Here is a 15,360-nt window from a genome sequence, read left to right as displayed (position 1 = left end):
CTAATACTTCTATTGATATCGATTCTTTGGCCATTTTATAAATTATCTTATCATTAATAATACATTTTAATACAATTAATTTTTGTTTGTTATCATCAATTACTTTTTTATTTCTTTTTTGCTGTTGCAAAATCATTTCAGCATCCTGCAAGTCTTGATGACTCTGATCTTACAGTGATGTGTGATTTCTTTCATTTTTTATAACACAAAAAAACTAATTCTAAATAAAACGCTCTGTATGTGACAGAAGCTGCTGTTTGTTTACCACAGGTACGGACACATCATATATATAGATGATGGTGCTCGCTTATATATACACGTATATATAGATATATACTCACAGAAGTGATACCAACTAACCGAATAGTTTTCGGGTTGGTACCAGTGCTCGCTGGAGCCCCCTTAATCAATGATCTAATAACGTTTTTACTCATCACGTTTTTGTATAACTTGTCTGAAAGGCCAGAACTAGATTTTTGCACTTAACTCTAAGCATCAATATTGTTAAGAGGCCGCAAAAATGCACAATTATCGCATTTGCCAATAAATAACGAAAGCACCTACATGGAAATACAAACAGCAGCCAAAGCTGAAGCAAAACTCAGCCATGTGAGCTCATAAAATATTTGTCAGGCAATAATTTATTTCTGTCGGGACTTTTTTAACGTTAGCAATATATTAAAAGAGCTCGTATTTAATTATTGACTCCGATAAGTGCCGATTTGTCAATACCTAAGAAAGTATGAACGTACGAAAGTAGGTATTGCAGATGTCTCTGCGGTAGGCAGAGGTCGACGGCGAACGGCGGCGACGCAAAAACACAAGCGCATCATGCCAGCCAATCCAATCCCCGCTTGTTTGTGCATATGTATCATCGCGTTACCAGAGGACGCCAGTCTTGTCGTCATCGTCATCTCTCGCGTGTTCCCTTCTCTTTCTCGCTAATATATAAAATACACCACACGTTGCTCGAACTTGGTCTCACTCTCCCCTTTTTTTCGGCCGTCCACTGCAAGCGTGCAGTACGGAGTTACGGAGTCATACCATACCATCGCTTATATGCATCTGCAACATACACACAACATACGTGGCTTATACGCCCTTGTGCATACCTACACTCTCTACCTATAGATGTGTTGTTTCTTCCGAATCGGACAAAGACGCAGCTAAGTCGTTGGAAGTTAGTCCCGCGCAGCTCGGTTCAACGACAGGCACGCCGCAGTTAGCGTACCAACTCTAAAGAGTACTTATTTACGTAGAGTAGCACGGAGACAGAGCAGTAGCAGCGTTCACTCGCTCGCAGTGTGTCTCTTCTTTCCGGGCTACTCTCAGCTAGGAAGGATGGCTCAGAACAATTATTTCGGCTTCACCCACGGCGGCACGCAATATGGGTACGTTTTTAATCGTTTAACACTTTGATTTGCCCCCTCGACCCTACGGTCATTAACTTTACCCCTTTACGCTCGGCATTTTCGCATCCACACCGCGTGGCTCGCTTTCATTTCCTGGGCTGTTCTTCCGAGCGCTCCGAACGCTAGCCTGCCGGCTCGAGAAAGTCGCCGCCATTTCTCTCTTCAGCGATCCCTTTCTTAGGTAAGAAGCGTGCGTCGCCTCGTGTGCTCGGCTGATGCGTGCCCAATGTTATCCCGGGGACCCGCTGCCGTGCCAGGGCGAGTGTGAGCTTCAATTCCAGAAGAGCACTGCTTCTGCCAACTGCCTTTTAGGTCACGACTCCGGCGTGACGGAACAATTTCTTTAACGCGGTCCCACGCGCCCTCCCCCTTCGCCGTTCTCGTTTCGTGCATGTAAACGCAAAGCGTGGCCCCAATGGACTCCAACCTTGACGGCCGCGTGTGCCGTAGGAGATAAGATATTTTACAACTCTGCTCGCATCGAGTGTCCATGGCAGATACAAAAGTTCCCATGTAACGGGTCTAGCTCTATATATAATATATAGCCGAGCTCGAGGTGACTTTCCTGATGATTATTTTTGTTGCATATAGTTCGTTCTCTACTATTTATTGCCTCATACTCACGTGAATCTGAGTATGGAGTATTCATTCATAAGCGGGAACGAATTTTCTCGTGTGTGAGTAGAAGCGTAGCTATAGTGATGGACCGTTTGGAGCACGAGGTTCTTGCGTTACGTTTTATCTTTTGATTTTCTGTTGAGTCAAATCGAGACCTCTTTTTGATTGTTCGCAGAGCTACCAGTGCTGCAGCCTACCAGACCGGCCAGGCTGGCTACGCCGTGACCCCAGCAGCGACCGCCGCAACGTACACCCAGAGACCCGCCGCCGCAGCGGCCACAGGTTACGAAACTTACCAGGCAGCTGCAGCTGCTGCCGCGACCGGCACCACGTACGCCGGTAAGCTTTTTATTTCTCCTATGTCCTATGGTTTTTCGTGTCTCCTTGCACATTAATCAGCAGCTTATCCAGGAACAGTGCCACAGACCTACGACTACGGTTACGGACGCGCAGCTCCTGCGGCTACGTACGACGCGACCAAAACCTATTACCAGCAACCGGCGGCCGCTGCCACTTACACGACCACCGAGACCCACTACCAGGCGGCTAAGCCAGCCTACAGCACGACTAGCGCGTACGCCGGTGCTCCTCGTCAGCCAACGGCCACTGGTCAGGCCAAGACTTATCAGGCGACGAGTACGGCCTACCCGCAGCCCAATCCCTCCCAAAACGCAGCTTACTCTTCCGGTTACTCGGCTCCAGCTGCACCTGCTGCTGCTCCAGCTGCAGCCACGAACAGTAAGTATCTTTAAGGTTTACTCAGAGCAACAGTTTTTTCCAAGCTTTTGTACTTGAATTTTTAATTTAATATAAATCTACTAATAATAGAATAAGAATTAGTTTGATTAAATCAATGGACTGGTCATTACAAAAAATACTTACATGGCAATGCTAAGCTGTTGAAATTTTTTTGGGTATGCCTAAGCTTCCTCATCAGTTTTTCCCTTATCGTTATTCACATTTGTTTTTTAACCAATTATTGAAACTTTTTTTTTCTTTTTCTAATGGTTCCCTTAATTTTTAAAGATGTATGAAAAGGAAAAAAAATTAAGGGTACTTGAGTGGTTGTCAGCACCCTGATTTTGTTCCATAGAACTTTCACAATATGCCTAACCAAAGTGTAATTTTGAATCATGTTTGAAAATTCAAATAAAAAATTTATGGAACAAAGTCATGTACTGATATAACGAGTGTATTTAGTGTAAAAAAGATATGAAATTGATTCTCTCGGTTTTAATTAAATTTTCGTGGGAAATGTAAATTTTACAAACAAATGTTGTCAAAGTCAATGCAAATTTTAAAGAAAATCACTGCGAAAAATATAAGAAAAATGAGAAAGCACGCTCGGCTACTCGCGTAGCTCGCCCAGAGGCAAGATGAGACTTCAATTTCATTTTCTTTAGAAGCGGGTACAGCGTATTCCGGATACGACGCAGCGCTGTACAGCGCTGCGACAATATACGTAGCTCAGCAGAGCGCAAACAGCAATTCGACTAACTTGAAGACCGGAGGTTGGCAGGGCTACGGGCGTAAAGGTTTTGGCTCGGGCGGCGCGGGTGGCGGCGGAGGCGGCGGAATGAAAGCGATGCGACCTAAACAGCCGCCCAAGCCCCAGCAGCTGCATTACTGCGACGTCTGCAAAATCAGCTGCGCCGGGCCGCAGACCTATCGCGAGCATCTTGAGGGTCAGAAGCACAAAAAAAAGGAAGCCTCCCTCAAGGTGCCGCAACAGCCGCCGGCGCGGGGTGCCGGCAACTCGTTGCGTTGTGAGCTGTGCGACGTTACCTGCACTGGCAATGACGCCTATGCAGCTCACATTCGTGGTGCCAAGCATCAAAAGGTCGTTAAGCTACACACAAAGCTGGGCAAGCCTATTCCTAGTGCTGATCCTACGGTGCTCAATCCAAAGCCAAGCGCCATCAAGGTTGGTGCTGCCGTCAAGAAGGGCGTAATCACGGCTGCACCAAAGATAAACTTTGTTGCTTGTAAGTATTTATACTCGTAAAACTTTTTGGATACGTATTTTCCAAGTGCCTGCAATACATGCTGTATGTATTTGAGTAAATTTTCACGTACAACAAAATACTTTTTCAGCTGGAAACCTCGGAACAGTTAACACTGGCAATGATGTAAAAATTGAAGAAAGCGAAGATGCTGGTGAAGAACAGTCTGGCGAGGAAAAAGATATTCAGCCAGTTGGGCAAGAATACATCGAGGAAAACAAGTCAGATGATGGAAAAATCATCAGCTTCAACTGCAAGCTCTGCGAGTGCCGCTTTAACGATCCTAATGCGAAAGACATGCACATGAAGGGCAGAAGACACAGATTTGCATACAAAAAGAAAGTAAATCCTGATCTTGTAGTTGACATGAAGCCTAGTCTGAAGGTGCGATAAATCCTTATTATTTATTTACAATGGTGTCTTAAAAACTCATCAGGCAACTCATATTTGATTTTTTTGATTACAGCAACGCAAGATGTTGGAAGAGAAATTGAGACAGCAACAAATGCGTGAGGAGTACATGAGACGTCGAGATGAAATGTCACACATGGGTCCAATGGGTCCAATGATTGATGAGGAGATGATGTACTGGGAAGAGCGTCGTCGTTATGAGGAAGACGTCGAATATTATGAGTGGTACCGACGCTATGGTCGTGGTCCAGGTGCTCCTATGCCTAGGCCATTCCCTGGACCGCCACCCATGATGTTCCCAGGTCCACCACAACGTCGACCGGATACATCCGACGACAAACACGTTATTGCACACCACTCGTCCATTTATCCTAAAGAGGAAGAACTCCAAGCTGTTCAAAAGATTGTTTCGCACACTGAGAAAGCTCTTAAGTTCGTTTCTGATGCGCTTGCTGAATCTGGTATTAATTTTAAATATTTTTTAAATATTTTTTTCAACTAACGCCGTAATCAACTGTTTTACTTAAAAATGAATATTTAATTTGATATAGCAGCTCCAGCAGCAGCTGCAGCCAACTCTACGAGTGCCAATTCCAATGATGCTGCAAAGAAGGATGAAGCCAATAAAAAGTCTCTTCCAAAAGAAGATGGCAGAGATGGAAATTTATTCTCTTTCCAAAAAGAAAAGGAAGACTCGCGAGTTCTTCGTGGTGTCATGCGAGTTGGAAACCTGGCCAAGGGTCTTTTACTTTCTGGAGACAATCACGTGTGTCTCGTAGTTTTGTGTGCTGAAAAGCCAACTAGGTGATGAACTATTTTCATTCCAGTTAAATCCTTCCATAAGCATCTTTTAGTTAATGTCTGTATTTTTTTTTCTTCTAGAACTCTACTGAACAAAGTCGCTGAAATATTGCCAGCTCAATTGAAAATCGTAGCTCCGGAAGAGGCTTACAATGTCGGCAAACATCCCGAGTCAGCTGCTCTCACAGTGTCAGGTGGAACGGTGACCGTCAGTGTAACTTTGACAAGTCCTCTGATGCGTGATGCCATGAAAACACCTGCTGCAGGAGGTAATTCAATTGTTTCTTATATTTGCGCCGGCCAAGAAAAGGATAACCGAATCGAGTATATTTAAAAGTACGTAGAACAGAAAAAAATAAAATAGTATAAAGGGTTTTCGTGTCCTTTTGATTTTATTAATATTTTACACATCTCTTGGCAATATTGAATTTAGTTTGTTCTTTTCATGGCCTGGAATAGGTTTTGAGTAATATTCTTTTCCTAAAGTATCAGGTAAGAGTTGCTGGTCTTTCACAGTTCCAAGGACTTCGCGCCCGAGGTTGCCAGTGTGTGTACACATGAAACGCTCTATAATCTAAATTTAAATCGTAACGTGACGGCATTTGTTTGTTTTGTAGAGCGTGAGAGTAGAGCTCGTGCATGTCTCACAAACTAACAGATGCAGTTATGTTTGCGAAAAATTTATTAAAAATTTTTTTTTTCTTCATTAAACGAAGGAAGAACAAAAATAACCTGATCCTATAAGACAATGTTAAACGGGAAAGAGAGAGCGTAAGACAGTAAAGGTTTTTTCGTTCGTTATTAATTTAATTAAGAAGGAAACTTGAGGATAAAACATATACTTTTGCTCTTAGAGTGTGAATAGAGAAAGATTTCTCATCCATGATGATTTTCGAGTTCTCAATTCAAGTAAACAGTGGTTAGCTAGAGTCTCCTTCAAAGAAGAGTTTTTCTGAGATATCACTTTTGTTCAAACGTTAACATGCTTTCGATATCTGGAAATTAACGCTGAGGCAATCTAAAAACTATGGACTTTTTGATCATGCATACCGCCAAGTGATTCCACCCTCTATCACTCGAGTATTTTATGCATATATTTATATCTCGTACACACACACATATATATATATATATATACATATATATTATACGTCATTGTGGCTTGGCACGATGCTTACCGTTTTTTTTCGATAACCTGATTAGGTTCTCGACAATTAAGTACAGTATAGGCTTATTAATTGCAACAACTTTAAAAAAAAATTTTGTACTAGTTTTTTTTTCTTCAAATTGTTGCAAATAATTAAGCGTTATTGACCACATCAATTGTAGAAGGAACCATCATTTCCGTAAAGCTCTTGTGCTAGTTATACGGAAATGAACACAAACCGAAAAAAACGTTCTTGCATCGTAGCTCCTTTCAAGATCTTAGTTTGTTTCTTTATTTTGTTTTGTTTTGCGAGACCAACAACGCAGACTTTGTTAGAACACGTAGCAAAACTAAATTCAATAAATCAATTTATGTGTAAAAGTTTGTTACTAATAAAATCAACAGACATAACTGAAAACTTTGTGTGAATGGAAGTTGAATTTGTAAAGGATCAAACAAAACAAAAGAAGAGTCCAATAGAGGGGAATACTGCTGTTGTTAAACCCAAGCTGGGCATGATCAAACACTCTAAGTGTTGTCTAAGCGTGTTGTGCTTTCTTTGTTGGAACCTCAGATAATGCTGGGCAGCAGCAACAGGGAGCTGCGCAACAACAAACGACGCCCGTGACGCCGGCCGCGACGAAACCAGACCCACCGGATGTACTTCCCAAGGCTAAATGTTTGGAGGCTTTGGCCGCGCTCAGGCATGCCAAGTGGTTTCAGGTTTGAATTCAACACCACCATTCAGAAAGACAGTTTAATTAGACGAAACTTAATAATTCGTTAAAAAAAAAAAAAAAAAAAAAAAATTAAAAGTTGATGATCCGCGTTTAAAAGAGAAAAAACGGGTGCAAGTTGTCCTCTCTCTCTCTGTCCGCAATTAATAGAGCTCTACTCGCTATCAACGTAAGAGCAATAAAGATCTTTGTAAACAAGACAGTAAACTAGCAGTTTTAGCGATTACCAGCCTTGTGGTCCATAGCTTTTTTTTTACAAACATGGTCTACTGCAGCATTAATGTATTTTTTACTCTTACTGTATAATATCAGTGTCAGCGTCTGAACATAAAGTAAATGACAAAAACGCTCGCAGTCTCGCTTGAGCGTGCACTCGGTGTCTTGATTGTGCTTTGGCACGTTATTATCGTACATCAGTTGGTTACCAATACTAACGAATAAGTAGCTTCAAATGAACGTAACAGCGCTATAAAGTGCATTTGTCAAATAGATAGTTCCGAGAGAGCGATCAAAGCGAGATTCGATAGTAGTAAGCAACTTTCAAGCAAATACAGTTTCTTACATGTTCAGATAATATTGATAAAAGACTGTACCTGCCTGAGGATTCGTTTTGCCCTTTTTCGTAACTTTTAATAAAAATCCCCTACGACATCCAGAATAATAGCAATCGGAATCGACAGCTTTGTTTTTGTTTTACATCAAAGTTGGCCTAACTTTTTTTAATTTTGTACCATCTCTTATTTTTCAAGTTACGAATTTAATTTTTATTTCGCTTTTAATACCTCGACCAATGTGTTTCATTGATTATTCTGGGTTATAATGCACCGTGTAGCCTAGACTGCGTCTGTTCTAGGTCTGTCTTGAAAAAACATTTTGAAATGAAAACAAATATTAACTATTCGCTAGAAATAATAACAGATATCATTTTTCAACGATGTTTTAATTACAAAAGTTTTGCACTCGCCTTATTTTATTTTTGAACTTACTTGGAAGTAATGTAAAATGCAGTTAATGTAATACTCGTATCGCATTTATTCTTAAATTCAATACTTCCTTAGAGTTTCAACGAGCACTTGAAGTTTTAATTAACATAAAAAGAAGAGACAGACAAGCACAAGCACACAGTGGTGTCGATACGTGTACCGGGTGTTTCTTTTGCAAATACCTTATACTGTAAATATTCGTTCATCTTAACGTTCTCATTTTTCCAACAGTAGAGTTTCTGTTTCAATGCATACGTTTGTATTTTATTTTTGCCAGTCAATAGAAACAGTAGCAAAAACAAAATTAATACGACACGATAAACACCCGGTAATATTGATATAGGCTAAATATCATTATTAATGTTAACATGCTCTGAGAGGTAGGCACGAGGCTGGATGATTCCATAGCTAAAGACTGCATAAAACATTTTGAGACTTTAGAATAGGATTTAATTAATGAGCCTCATCAGTTATTTGATATTAAACTCAATCCAACAGGCTAGAGCGACATCATTGCAGAGCTGCGTTATGGTCATTCGTATTATGCGCGATTTGTGCAATCGCGTACCAACCTGGAGTTCATTGAATCCATGGGTATGAGTTTTTTCTATGTACTTAAGTGATGATTTTTCGCTCCAACAAATTTTTTGAATCTCAAACATGTATTTTTTCTATTTATTCGACACAGGCATTAGAGTTACTGACTGAAAAGGTATTAAGCACAGCTGGTGGTCCACTCAGTCCAGGTGCCGCTTTAAGACGACTCTTGGAATGTATTGCGGGTGGAATTTTACTCCCTGGAAGTCCAGGTTTGTTAAGAAATTATGTTTGACTTTGAAACAATTGTTATTTTTTGAAATATGAAAACTATTCTATTTAAATGATGATAATAGATGACGAGACTGAGAATAGTGCAGAGTTGCTTGTTGGTCTTGAAAACAAGTTTTTTGGATTCTCGATCTTCAAGTGACATTCCTGTACTAATTCGCAGATGAATGGCAATCTGATACCAAATATAACACGCCCTCATGATGACTTCTGTTAGTGTGATGTGGTAAATGATATTTTTTGCTTTTGTGTCCTACAGGACTGGCCGATCCATGCGAAAAGGATCCGGTTGATGCAATTGGCAACATGACGACTCAGCAACGAGAAGACATTACAGCCTCGGCACAGCATGACCTGCGATTAGTCGCTTTCCGTCAGATACATAAGGTCTTAGGCATGGAACAACTACCACCGCCCAAACACAAGGGTACATTTACGCGCAAGCGAAGACGCGACAACAGTAACGGAGAGGGCACGGACAGCGAAGCGTCAAAGAAAGACAAAAAGGCGGAAGAAATCAAGATGGAGACGGACTCCAAGTAGATTTAACCAAAACATTCAATTTTATTATTAAGTCGTAATTTATGAATGCAAGACAACGTTGTAAAACCTAAAAACAAGGTTTTTTCTCTCCCCAGTCCCTCCATGAATTATGAATCATTACTTCTGATGGTCTGTTCGTTTTCTCTTTTTCTATAAAGGGAAAGTTACGGAATTAAATAATTTAGATGACAATTGCGTACACTTCTTAATATACAACGCTGAATTGTATGCTTTTTTTGAAATTAGAAATTAAATTTTTCCGTAGATCGGAGGTCATTTTGAAAAAAGAAAATTAGTGATAACTTTTTTTTCAACGTAAACGAAAAGATCTCCTAGTTAGGCTATCGGGGTAGTGGTTAACTTTTTAAAAAGAAAACATGAGCTCTTTTGGAGGAAATAATGGTAGACTTGTTAGTCTGCATTAATTTAGCTGTGCGTCTTGAAATATTAAAAATGGTCACAAGTGTAGTATGCGAGAATGCTAAAAAGTTTATAAACCAAAAATAAATTGTATGAAAACGAAATATATTGGAGATCAAGAATAATAATTCAATTGGTAATTTTCTCATAATGTAGCAATTATTTTATTTGAAAGTTCCTTCAACTAATTGGGAATCAAGATCATTTAAAGCACCACACAATTTGTATTCATTAAATCAATTTCAAGCCATTAATGAGACCCTATTAAAGTTTATGTTGGGCTTGTTAATGTTGAAGAAAAACTCACCTAAAAAGTGTGATTTTTCCACTGTACGTTAACGTCTCTGAACAAATGTATATCGTATATTAAAAGAAACTGACAAAATTGGAAGTAGACAAATAATCGACAGTTCTTGTCAATTTCAAAAGCAAGGTTGTAGCGTTTACATCATGCAAACTAAAGGCAACGAACTACAAAAAAAATTGCACTTACCACTCATGAAATTTTGTTATTAATTGATTTCAAATCTATTCAATTTAATGTCTAACAGAGTAGTGGTGTACTATAGTAAAGCGTTTCAATGTTATCCATTCAATTCAATTTGAGTTTATTTTTCCCATCTTTTTTATTAAACTGTTAAAAATTATTATTTCTACTTCTTTTTTACGAAAAAGTTTTTTCTTAGTGACCGTACATAAATTTCTATAAATCCGTGTATGTTCCTAATTCAATATCTGCATTGCGTTAATATGCAACTTTTATACAATATGTCTAGTATCATTGTGCTATTTTGTATACGAAAGTAATCCTTTTCTTATAAAGAGTACAATTTTCTAAATATGTATTGGTATGTATGCAATTTAGTCATGGTTTTTTTGCAACTTGAGTGCAATGATCAATTTTTTTATTCAAAAAAACAAGCGATGTGGAGTACTTAAAAATAAGGTTTATTTAAGTATCGTTAAAAATTAAAAATTTTTGTTAAGCTATTGATTCATTAATGTATTTGTCATTTTGCTGTAATAAATAGATGCTTACGAGTGAACATAAGTCTTTAATTACTTTTGTTTTAATACGCACACCCGGTCATGAAAAAGGAGAGTCAGAAATAAAGGAATTAGAGATTTTAAATAAGTTTATTGATAAAAACTCACATGTCTATCTTATAATTAGTAAATATACGTTTTTTTGTACAGCGCGTAAAAGCAACTGAAATATTTTATACTTAGAAAAACTACTTACCTTTTATCATCTCTCGACTTTTAGCCCGAGAAACAATCATCTGTAACACCGTTGGTAGATTCATCATTTTTATTCAAAGTAATATAATCATCATTGATAAATAGTAAATATATTTTGCTAACTAAAATATTTTTAAAATATTAGATTCTTAACGACTTTTTGTCTACAAGGATATTAATATACATATTAAAATTTCATTACTATTCACGGTACACTAAGTATTCATTTGTTATAAATTAAATTTTTTTTGGTACCTTATTAATATTTTATAACTTTTTAAATTTTATATACATTTTTTTATTTTTAATCATATAATTTCTTCATAGTTTAATACTTAACGTAGTTGGGAAATGAATTGTTCTAGGGATAAAATTTGGTCATATCTATTAAGAGGTTTTCAAACTTCTCTAGGTGTCATGTTAAGTTAAAAGAAATTAGGTATTGATTAGTCTATCAAATTTAATAAGCCTATTAGAATGAGTTTAAATTACGTAGCTAACCAATACTTTATCACCACAGAATTGTCTTCACACTCTATATACTCAGTCATTATTTCCTTCTCACTGTCATCAGTCTCTTCTCTAACAAGGGTATCAGAATCTGAATCTAGTCCTATGAATGATAAGTCATCAATTGGTTCAAATTCAGATTCATCAGATTCCAAAATATCATTTTCACTATATTTTCTTTTTCTTTCTTTATAGCTGGTATATTCATCTGATGATGCTGACGTGTTGCCAACCATATTTTCATCCATTATATCTTCTTCCTCGTCATCTTCATGAATCTTGTTATCAAGAATTAGACTACCTATTCCAGATTCTTCCTCTACTTCTTCCGATATTTCTACTAAAGGGGTGTCACTTATAACATTATCAGTTACTTTTTTACTGATATCTTCTATCAATTCTGTTTCATTGACTATAAAACTTTCAGTTTCTGGGATTCTTTCCATTGTAATATTTCCCTGATTATTTAATGGTAATGTCATTTCATTGTCTTTTTCAACTACAGAAACATTAGAAATCACTTCTTCATTAACGACTTTTGGAAAGTTTTCTACACTTTTACTGAGCGTGGTTTCTTCAATAACCAAATTACATAAGTTGGTATTTGTTTGTGGATGATTGAGTTGTTCCTGCTTGTTACAGAATACATATTCTTTTAGCGTGCCCAAGTTTGGAGAGGTATTTTCTTTAACTGCATCTTTATGAAAAACAATATGTCTGTCTAAATCAATACCACACACAGTTTCTTCAATTACTTCTAGTTGTTGAATTTGCTGTTCTTTTTTAGTATCGGAACAACCTTTATGTTGTGTAGAAAAATCGTTAGGGATCATTGAAATACTTTGTAGTAAACTTACGTCTTCATTACATTCAGATGTTACTATTTTATTGTTTGATTGTGTTGAAACGTTACTATATTCTACAACTACAGGACTACCTTTTTCTTTATTATTTTCCCTTGTTATCCCATACATAGCCATTTCATTGAAAGTAACTGCTTGAAGAAGGTTTAATCCATTTATTTTACCATTAATACCATTGAATCTCTTTTTAACTTCAGTATTTATAGACTCATAATTTAATAACTCTAAGCTCTGCGAAGATTTATCATTTGGATCATTACTGCTCATGTTGGTTAATTCTTTGGGCAGTGTGAGTCTTACGGTTTTTACGTTGTTGATTAAATTACTGATCGGCGGAGAATTTTGGTAAATGTGATCCGAAATAATTTTAACAGATGATAAATTTGCATGTTTATTTGAATTGAAGGAATCAATGATGCTCTGAAGTGATAACTGTTGTGAATTGGATTTTTCAATAATATTACAAAACTTTTTGCGTTTTGGTTTGTTTAGATTAATAGAACTTATTTTTAAAGACAACACTTTGATACAATAATCTATATCATCTTTTTGCATCATTATTTCTTCGTGATCTTTTTCCATAAAATCTTCAGGCCCATTAATCATATACTTGACACTATTAAGTTGTCTTTCCAATTTCAAATTAGACAAATCTATATTAACATTATGCAGAATATTTTTAATGTCTTCTGTTTTTAATTCTGAGTTAAGTTTTACCAAGCGTACAATCGATTCCTGTATCTTGCCACAACACTTGTTTACGTGCTTTGCATGGACGTATCTTTTGATACTTTTAGCTTGTTCTATCCATTTACTCACCATTGTTCTCGTCAGAGGTAAATTTTGAGTTATTTCTTCGATACTCAATTTAGGACCTTTCATTTCTAAACATAAATAAAGTATTTGTTCCCTTAGCAGCGAAATTTTGTATTTCATCTTCTCCTTATGATTGCTTTCTTCTTTTCTTTTGCCTTCTGAATCAAACAGTTTGTCCAAGTTGTCAGAAACTGTTGCTATTTTGTTCATTAGATCAGTCTTGTACTTTGTTAATTTGTCTACTTTATCGTAAAGTGAATAATCATTTTCATCATACGATAAATCTGGATGCGACACGTAATTATGATCTAGATAAATTGATTTTGTAACCTGTGCATGAGGATGCTCTTTACCACCACCATCTTCCTTATCTCTTTCCAATTTCATTTTCTGATTCATCCTGATAACTGATTTTGCTTGCACTTTAGTTACTTTAGCCAGTTTTTTTAATATTTGCTCTTCGCTCGCAGATTTGAACATAGGATCGGTCAATATGTGTTTGAGAGATTTTAAAATGTGTCCCAACTCACTGTTGCTCAAGACAATCCCGACTTTTTTCAATAAAATTCTCAACTGTGACAGAGTAATGTTGGGATTCTTCTTGTAAATGCAGAGAATAGCCGATTGCCTCTGACCCACATAACCATGCAAACCAGTTTTTTCATATCTGTTTATCCACTTTTCAATATACTTCTGTGGCAACTGCATTTTCTTGGCCACATCTTCAAAAGTCATCTTTGGACTTTTCCCATAGTAGAGGCTGATGGCTTTGCGTCTCAGCTGGGCCCGAAGGCGACTAGCTGTGTCCTTTTGGTACAGAGCTGTGGATTAGAAAAAGAAATACCTCATAAACATTCAACAATTTTGAGTACAACTTGAGCCGTACGCGAGTAACTCGCTGTAGAGAGAGAGAGCTCCCGTACAAGCGTACGTACCTGTGGACATTTTGCGGAATAATGTTCACTTGACTAACATTTTAAAGAGAAACAACATTTCACAATAAGTTAGTTAAGAACGGGGGAAGGGTCAAGGGGGGGAGAGAAAAAAAAAAGCACTGCGTGGCCGTCACATATTGCCAAAATTATAATTCGGACGCGGTGGTATACAACCAAGGGCAATGATAGCACGGACACTATTTAACAGTAAAAAGAGTAGATTAGTAGTTATCAGACCTAGACAACGGTCGAATCGTTCTTTTAATCGTATATAATTTGATGCGTTCAGGTCTCGGGACACTTCAAGTTTGTCTTCCAGACTGAAACTCAAGCCCGTTGTACAATAGCGAGCACCGAGCGTGGCGATGTATATAGCCACTCGATTCCTATGGGTCGACGAAACGGAGTTCTTCCTTTAAACGCGTTTCCCATTGGCCAGAGAGTTTTGACGGCGTCGTTCACAACTTTACTCACCACGCTTTTCATGTAAACAACAAAATTACGCAGCTTGTATAAACATACATATATATATATATATATATATATCCATACGTGTACAAATGCAAAGGCGTGGTATAGGTTGTGCTTTCTAATGCGTTTTGGCTCTTTCGACGTTTGTTTATTTTTAAGAGTGAGGCAGGGCCTTCAAACTTCAAACGTGTTTCAAACTACAACGGTATAAGTTTATCCCTGCACAGAATACCTACACATTGGCCTATATGTTGACAGTTCGTTGACTTTTGGAGCGGAAGGGAGGGAGGATGTGTGTTTTTGAGATGAAAACATGAAAATCATCTGGAAAACTTTCTAGCAGTACCCCAGCTGGATCAGATGAAAATAAGTCGAGTTGACGAAAATACATGAAACTGTGACATAAATATATAGCTATCATAGCCCCTCACACGAACGATGCTCTACGAATTTAGCGATCCCTTTTGGTTTTTAATTTATGTTTTTTAAATATATATTTTAACATTTAGATTGCTGAATATATTAGAGTATTTTTTAAAACGTTGGAGAAATGGTGGGTACCAAACATTAAGGGATTTATTTCATTTTTATCGTGATTTGTTTCTTTCAAAATATACATT

The 15,360-nt window shown here is 37.6% G+C and overlaps 2 protein-coding genes across 10 annotated transcripts; one reads left to right on the top strand and one right to left on the bottom strand.

Annotated features, from left to right (window-relative positions):
- The first annotated feature begins 881 nt into the window (after positions 1-881).
- On the top strand, positions 882-10,031 carry Zn72D (Zinc-finger protein 72D). Of its 9 annotated transcripts, none has more exons than XM_023392166.2 (12): positions 882-1,391; positions 2,206-2,369; positions 2,448-2,768; positions 3,434-4,015; positions 4,125-4,417; positions 4,500-4,905; positions 4,996-5,248; positions 5,327-5,514; positions 6,967-7,115; positions 8,611-8,706; positions 8,801-8,921; positions 9,200-10,031. In XM_023392166.2, exons 1-12 carry the CDS (start codon positions 1,342-1,344, stop codon positions 9,481-9,483), a joined length of 2,907 nt encoding a protein of 968 aa, XP_023247934.2. In that variant the 5' UTR covers positions 882-1,341; the 3' UTR covers positions 9,484-10,031. The 9 variants fall into 9 exon arrangements, with proteins under 9 accessions (XP_023247934.2, XP_089448550.1, XP_023247931.2 ...); XM_089592424.1 differs by having other exon boundaries at positions 2,442-2,768; positions 4,548-4,905; XM_023392163.2 differs by having other exon boundaries at positions 2,442-2,768.
- A 1,465-nt stretch (positions 10,032-11,496) lies between these two features.
- On the bottom strand, positions 11,497-14,582 carry LOC106644385 (uncharacterized). The gene is made up of 2 exons (XM_014359843.2): positions 14,270-14,582; positions 11,497-14,155 (listed from the first exon to the last, which is right to left on the bottom strand). Exons 1-2 carry the CDS (start codon positions 14,277-14,279, stop codon positions 11,634-11,636), a joined length of 2,532 nt encoding a protein of 843 aa, XP_014215329.2. The 5' UTR covers positions 14,280-14,582; the 3' UTR covers positions 11,497-11,633.
- Between the last annotated feature and the right edge of the window lie 778 nt (positions 14,583-15,360).

Source organism: Copidosoma floridanum, unplaced genomic scaffold (assembly GCF_036245765.1).
Source record: "Copidosoma floridanum isolate Cflo_tuat_1 unplaced genomic scaffold, Cflo_Japanese_pri ptg000001l, whole genome shotgun sequence".
Taxonomy (NCBI): Eukaryota; Metazoa; Arthropoda; class Insecta; order Hymenoptera; family Encyrtidae; genus Copidosoma; species Copidosoma floridanum.
Note: the sequence above shows the minus strand (reverse complement) of the source record. Positions and strands in the feature narration are given on the sequence as shown.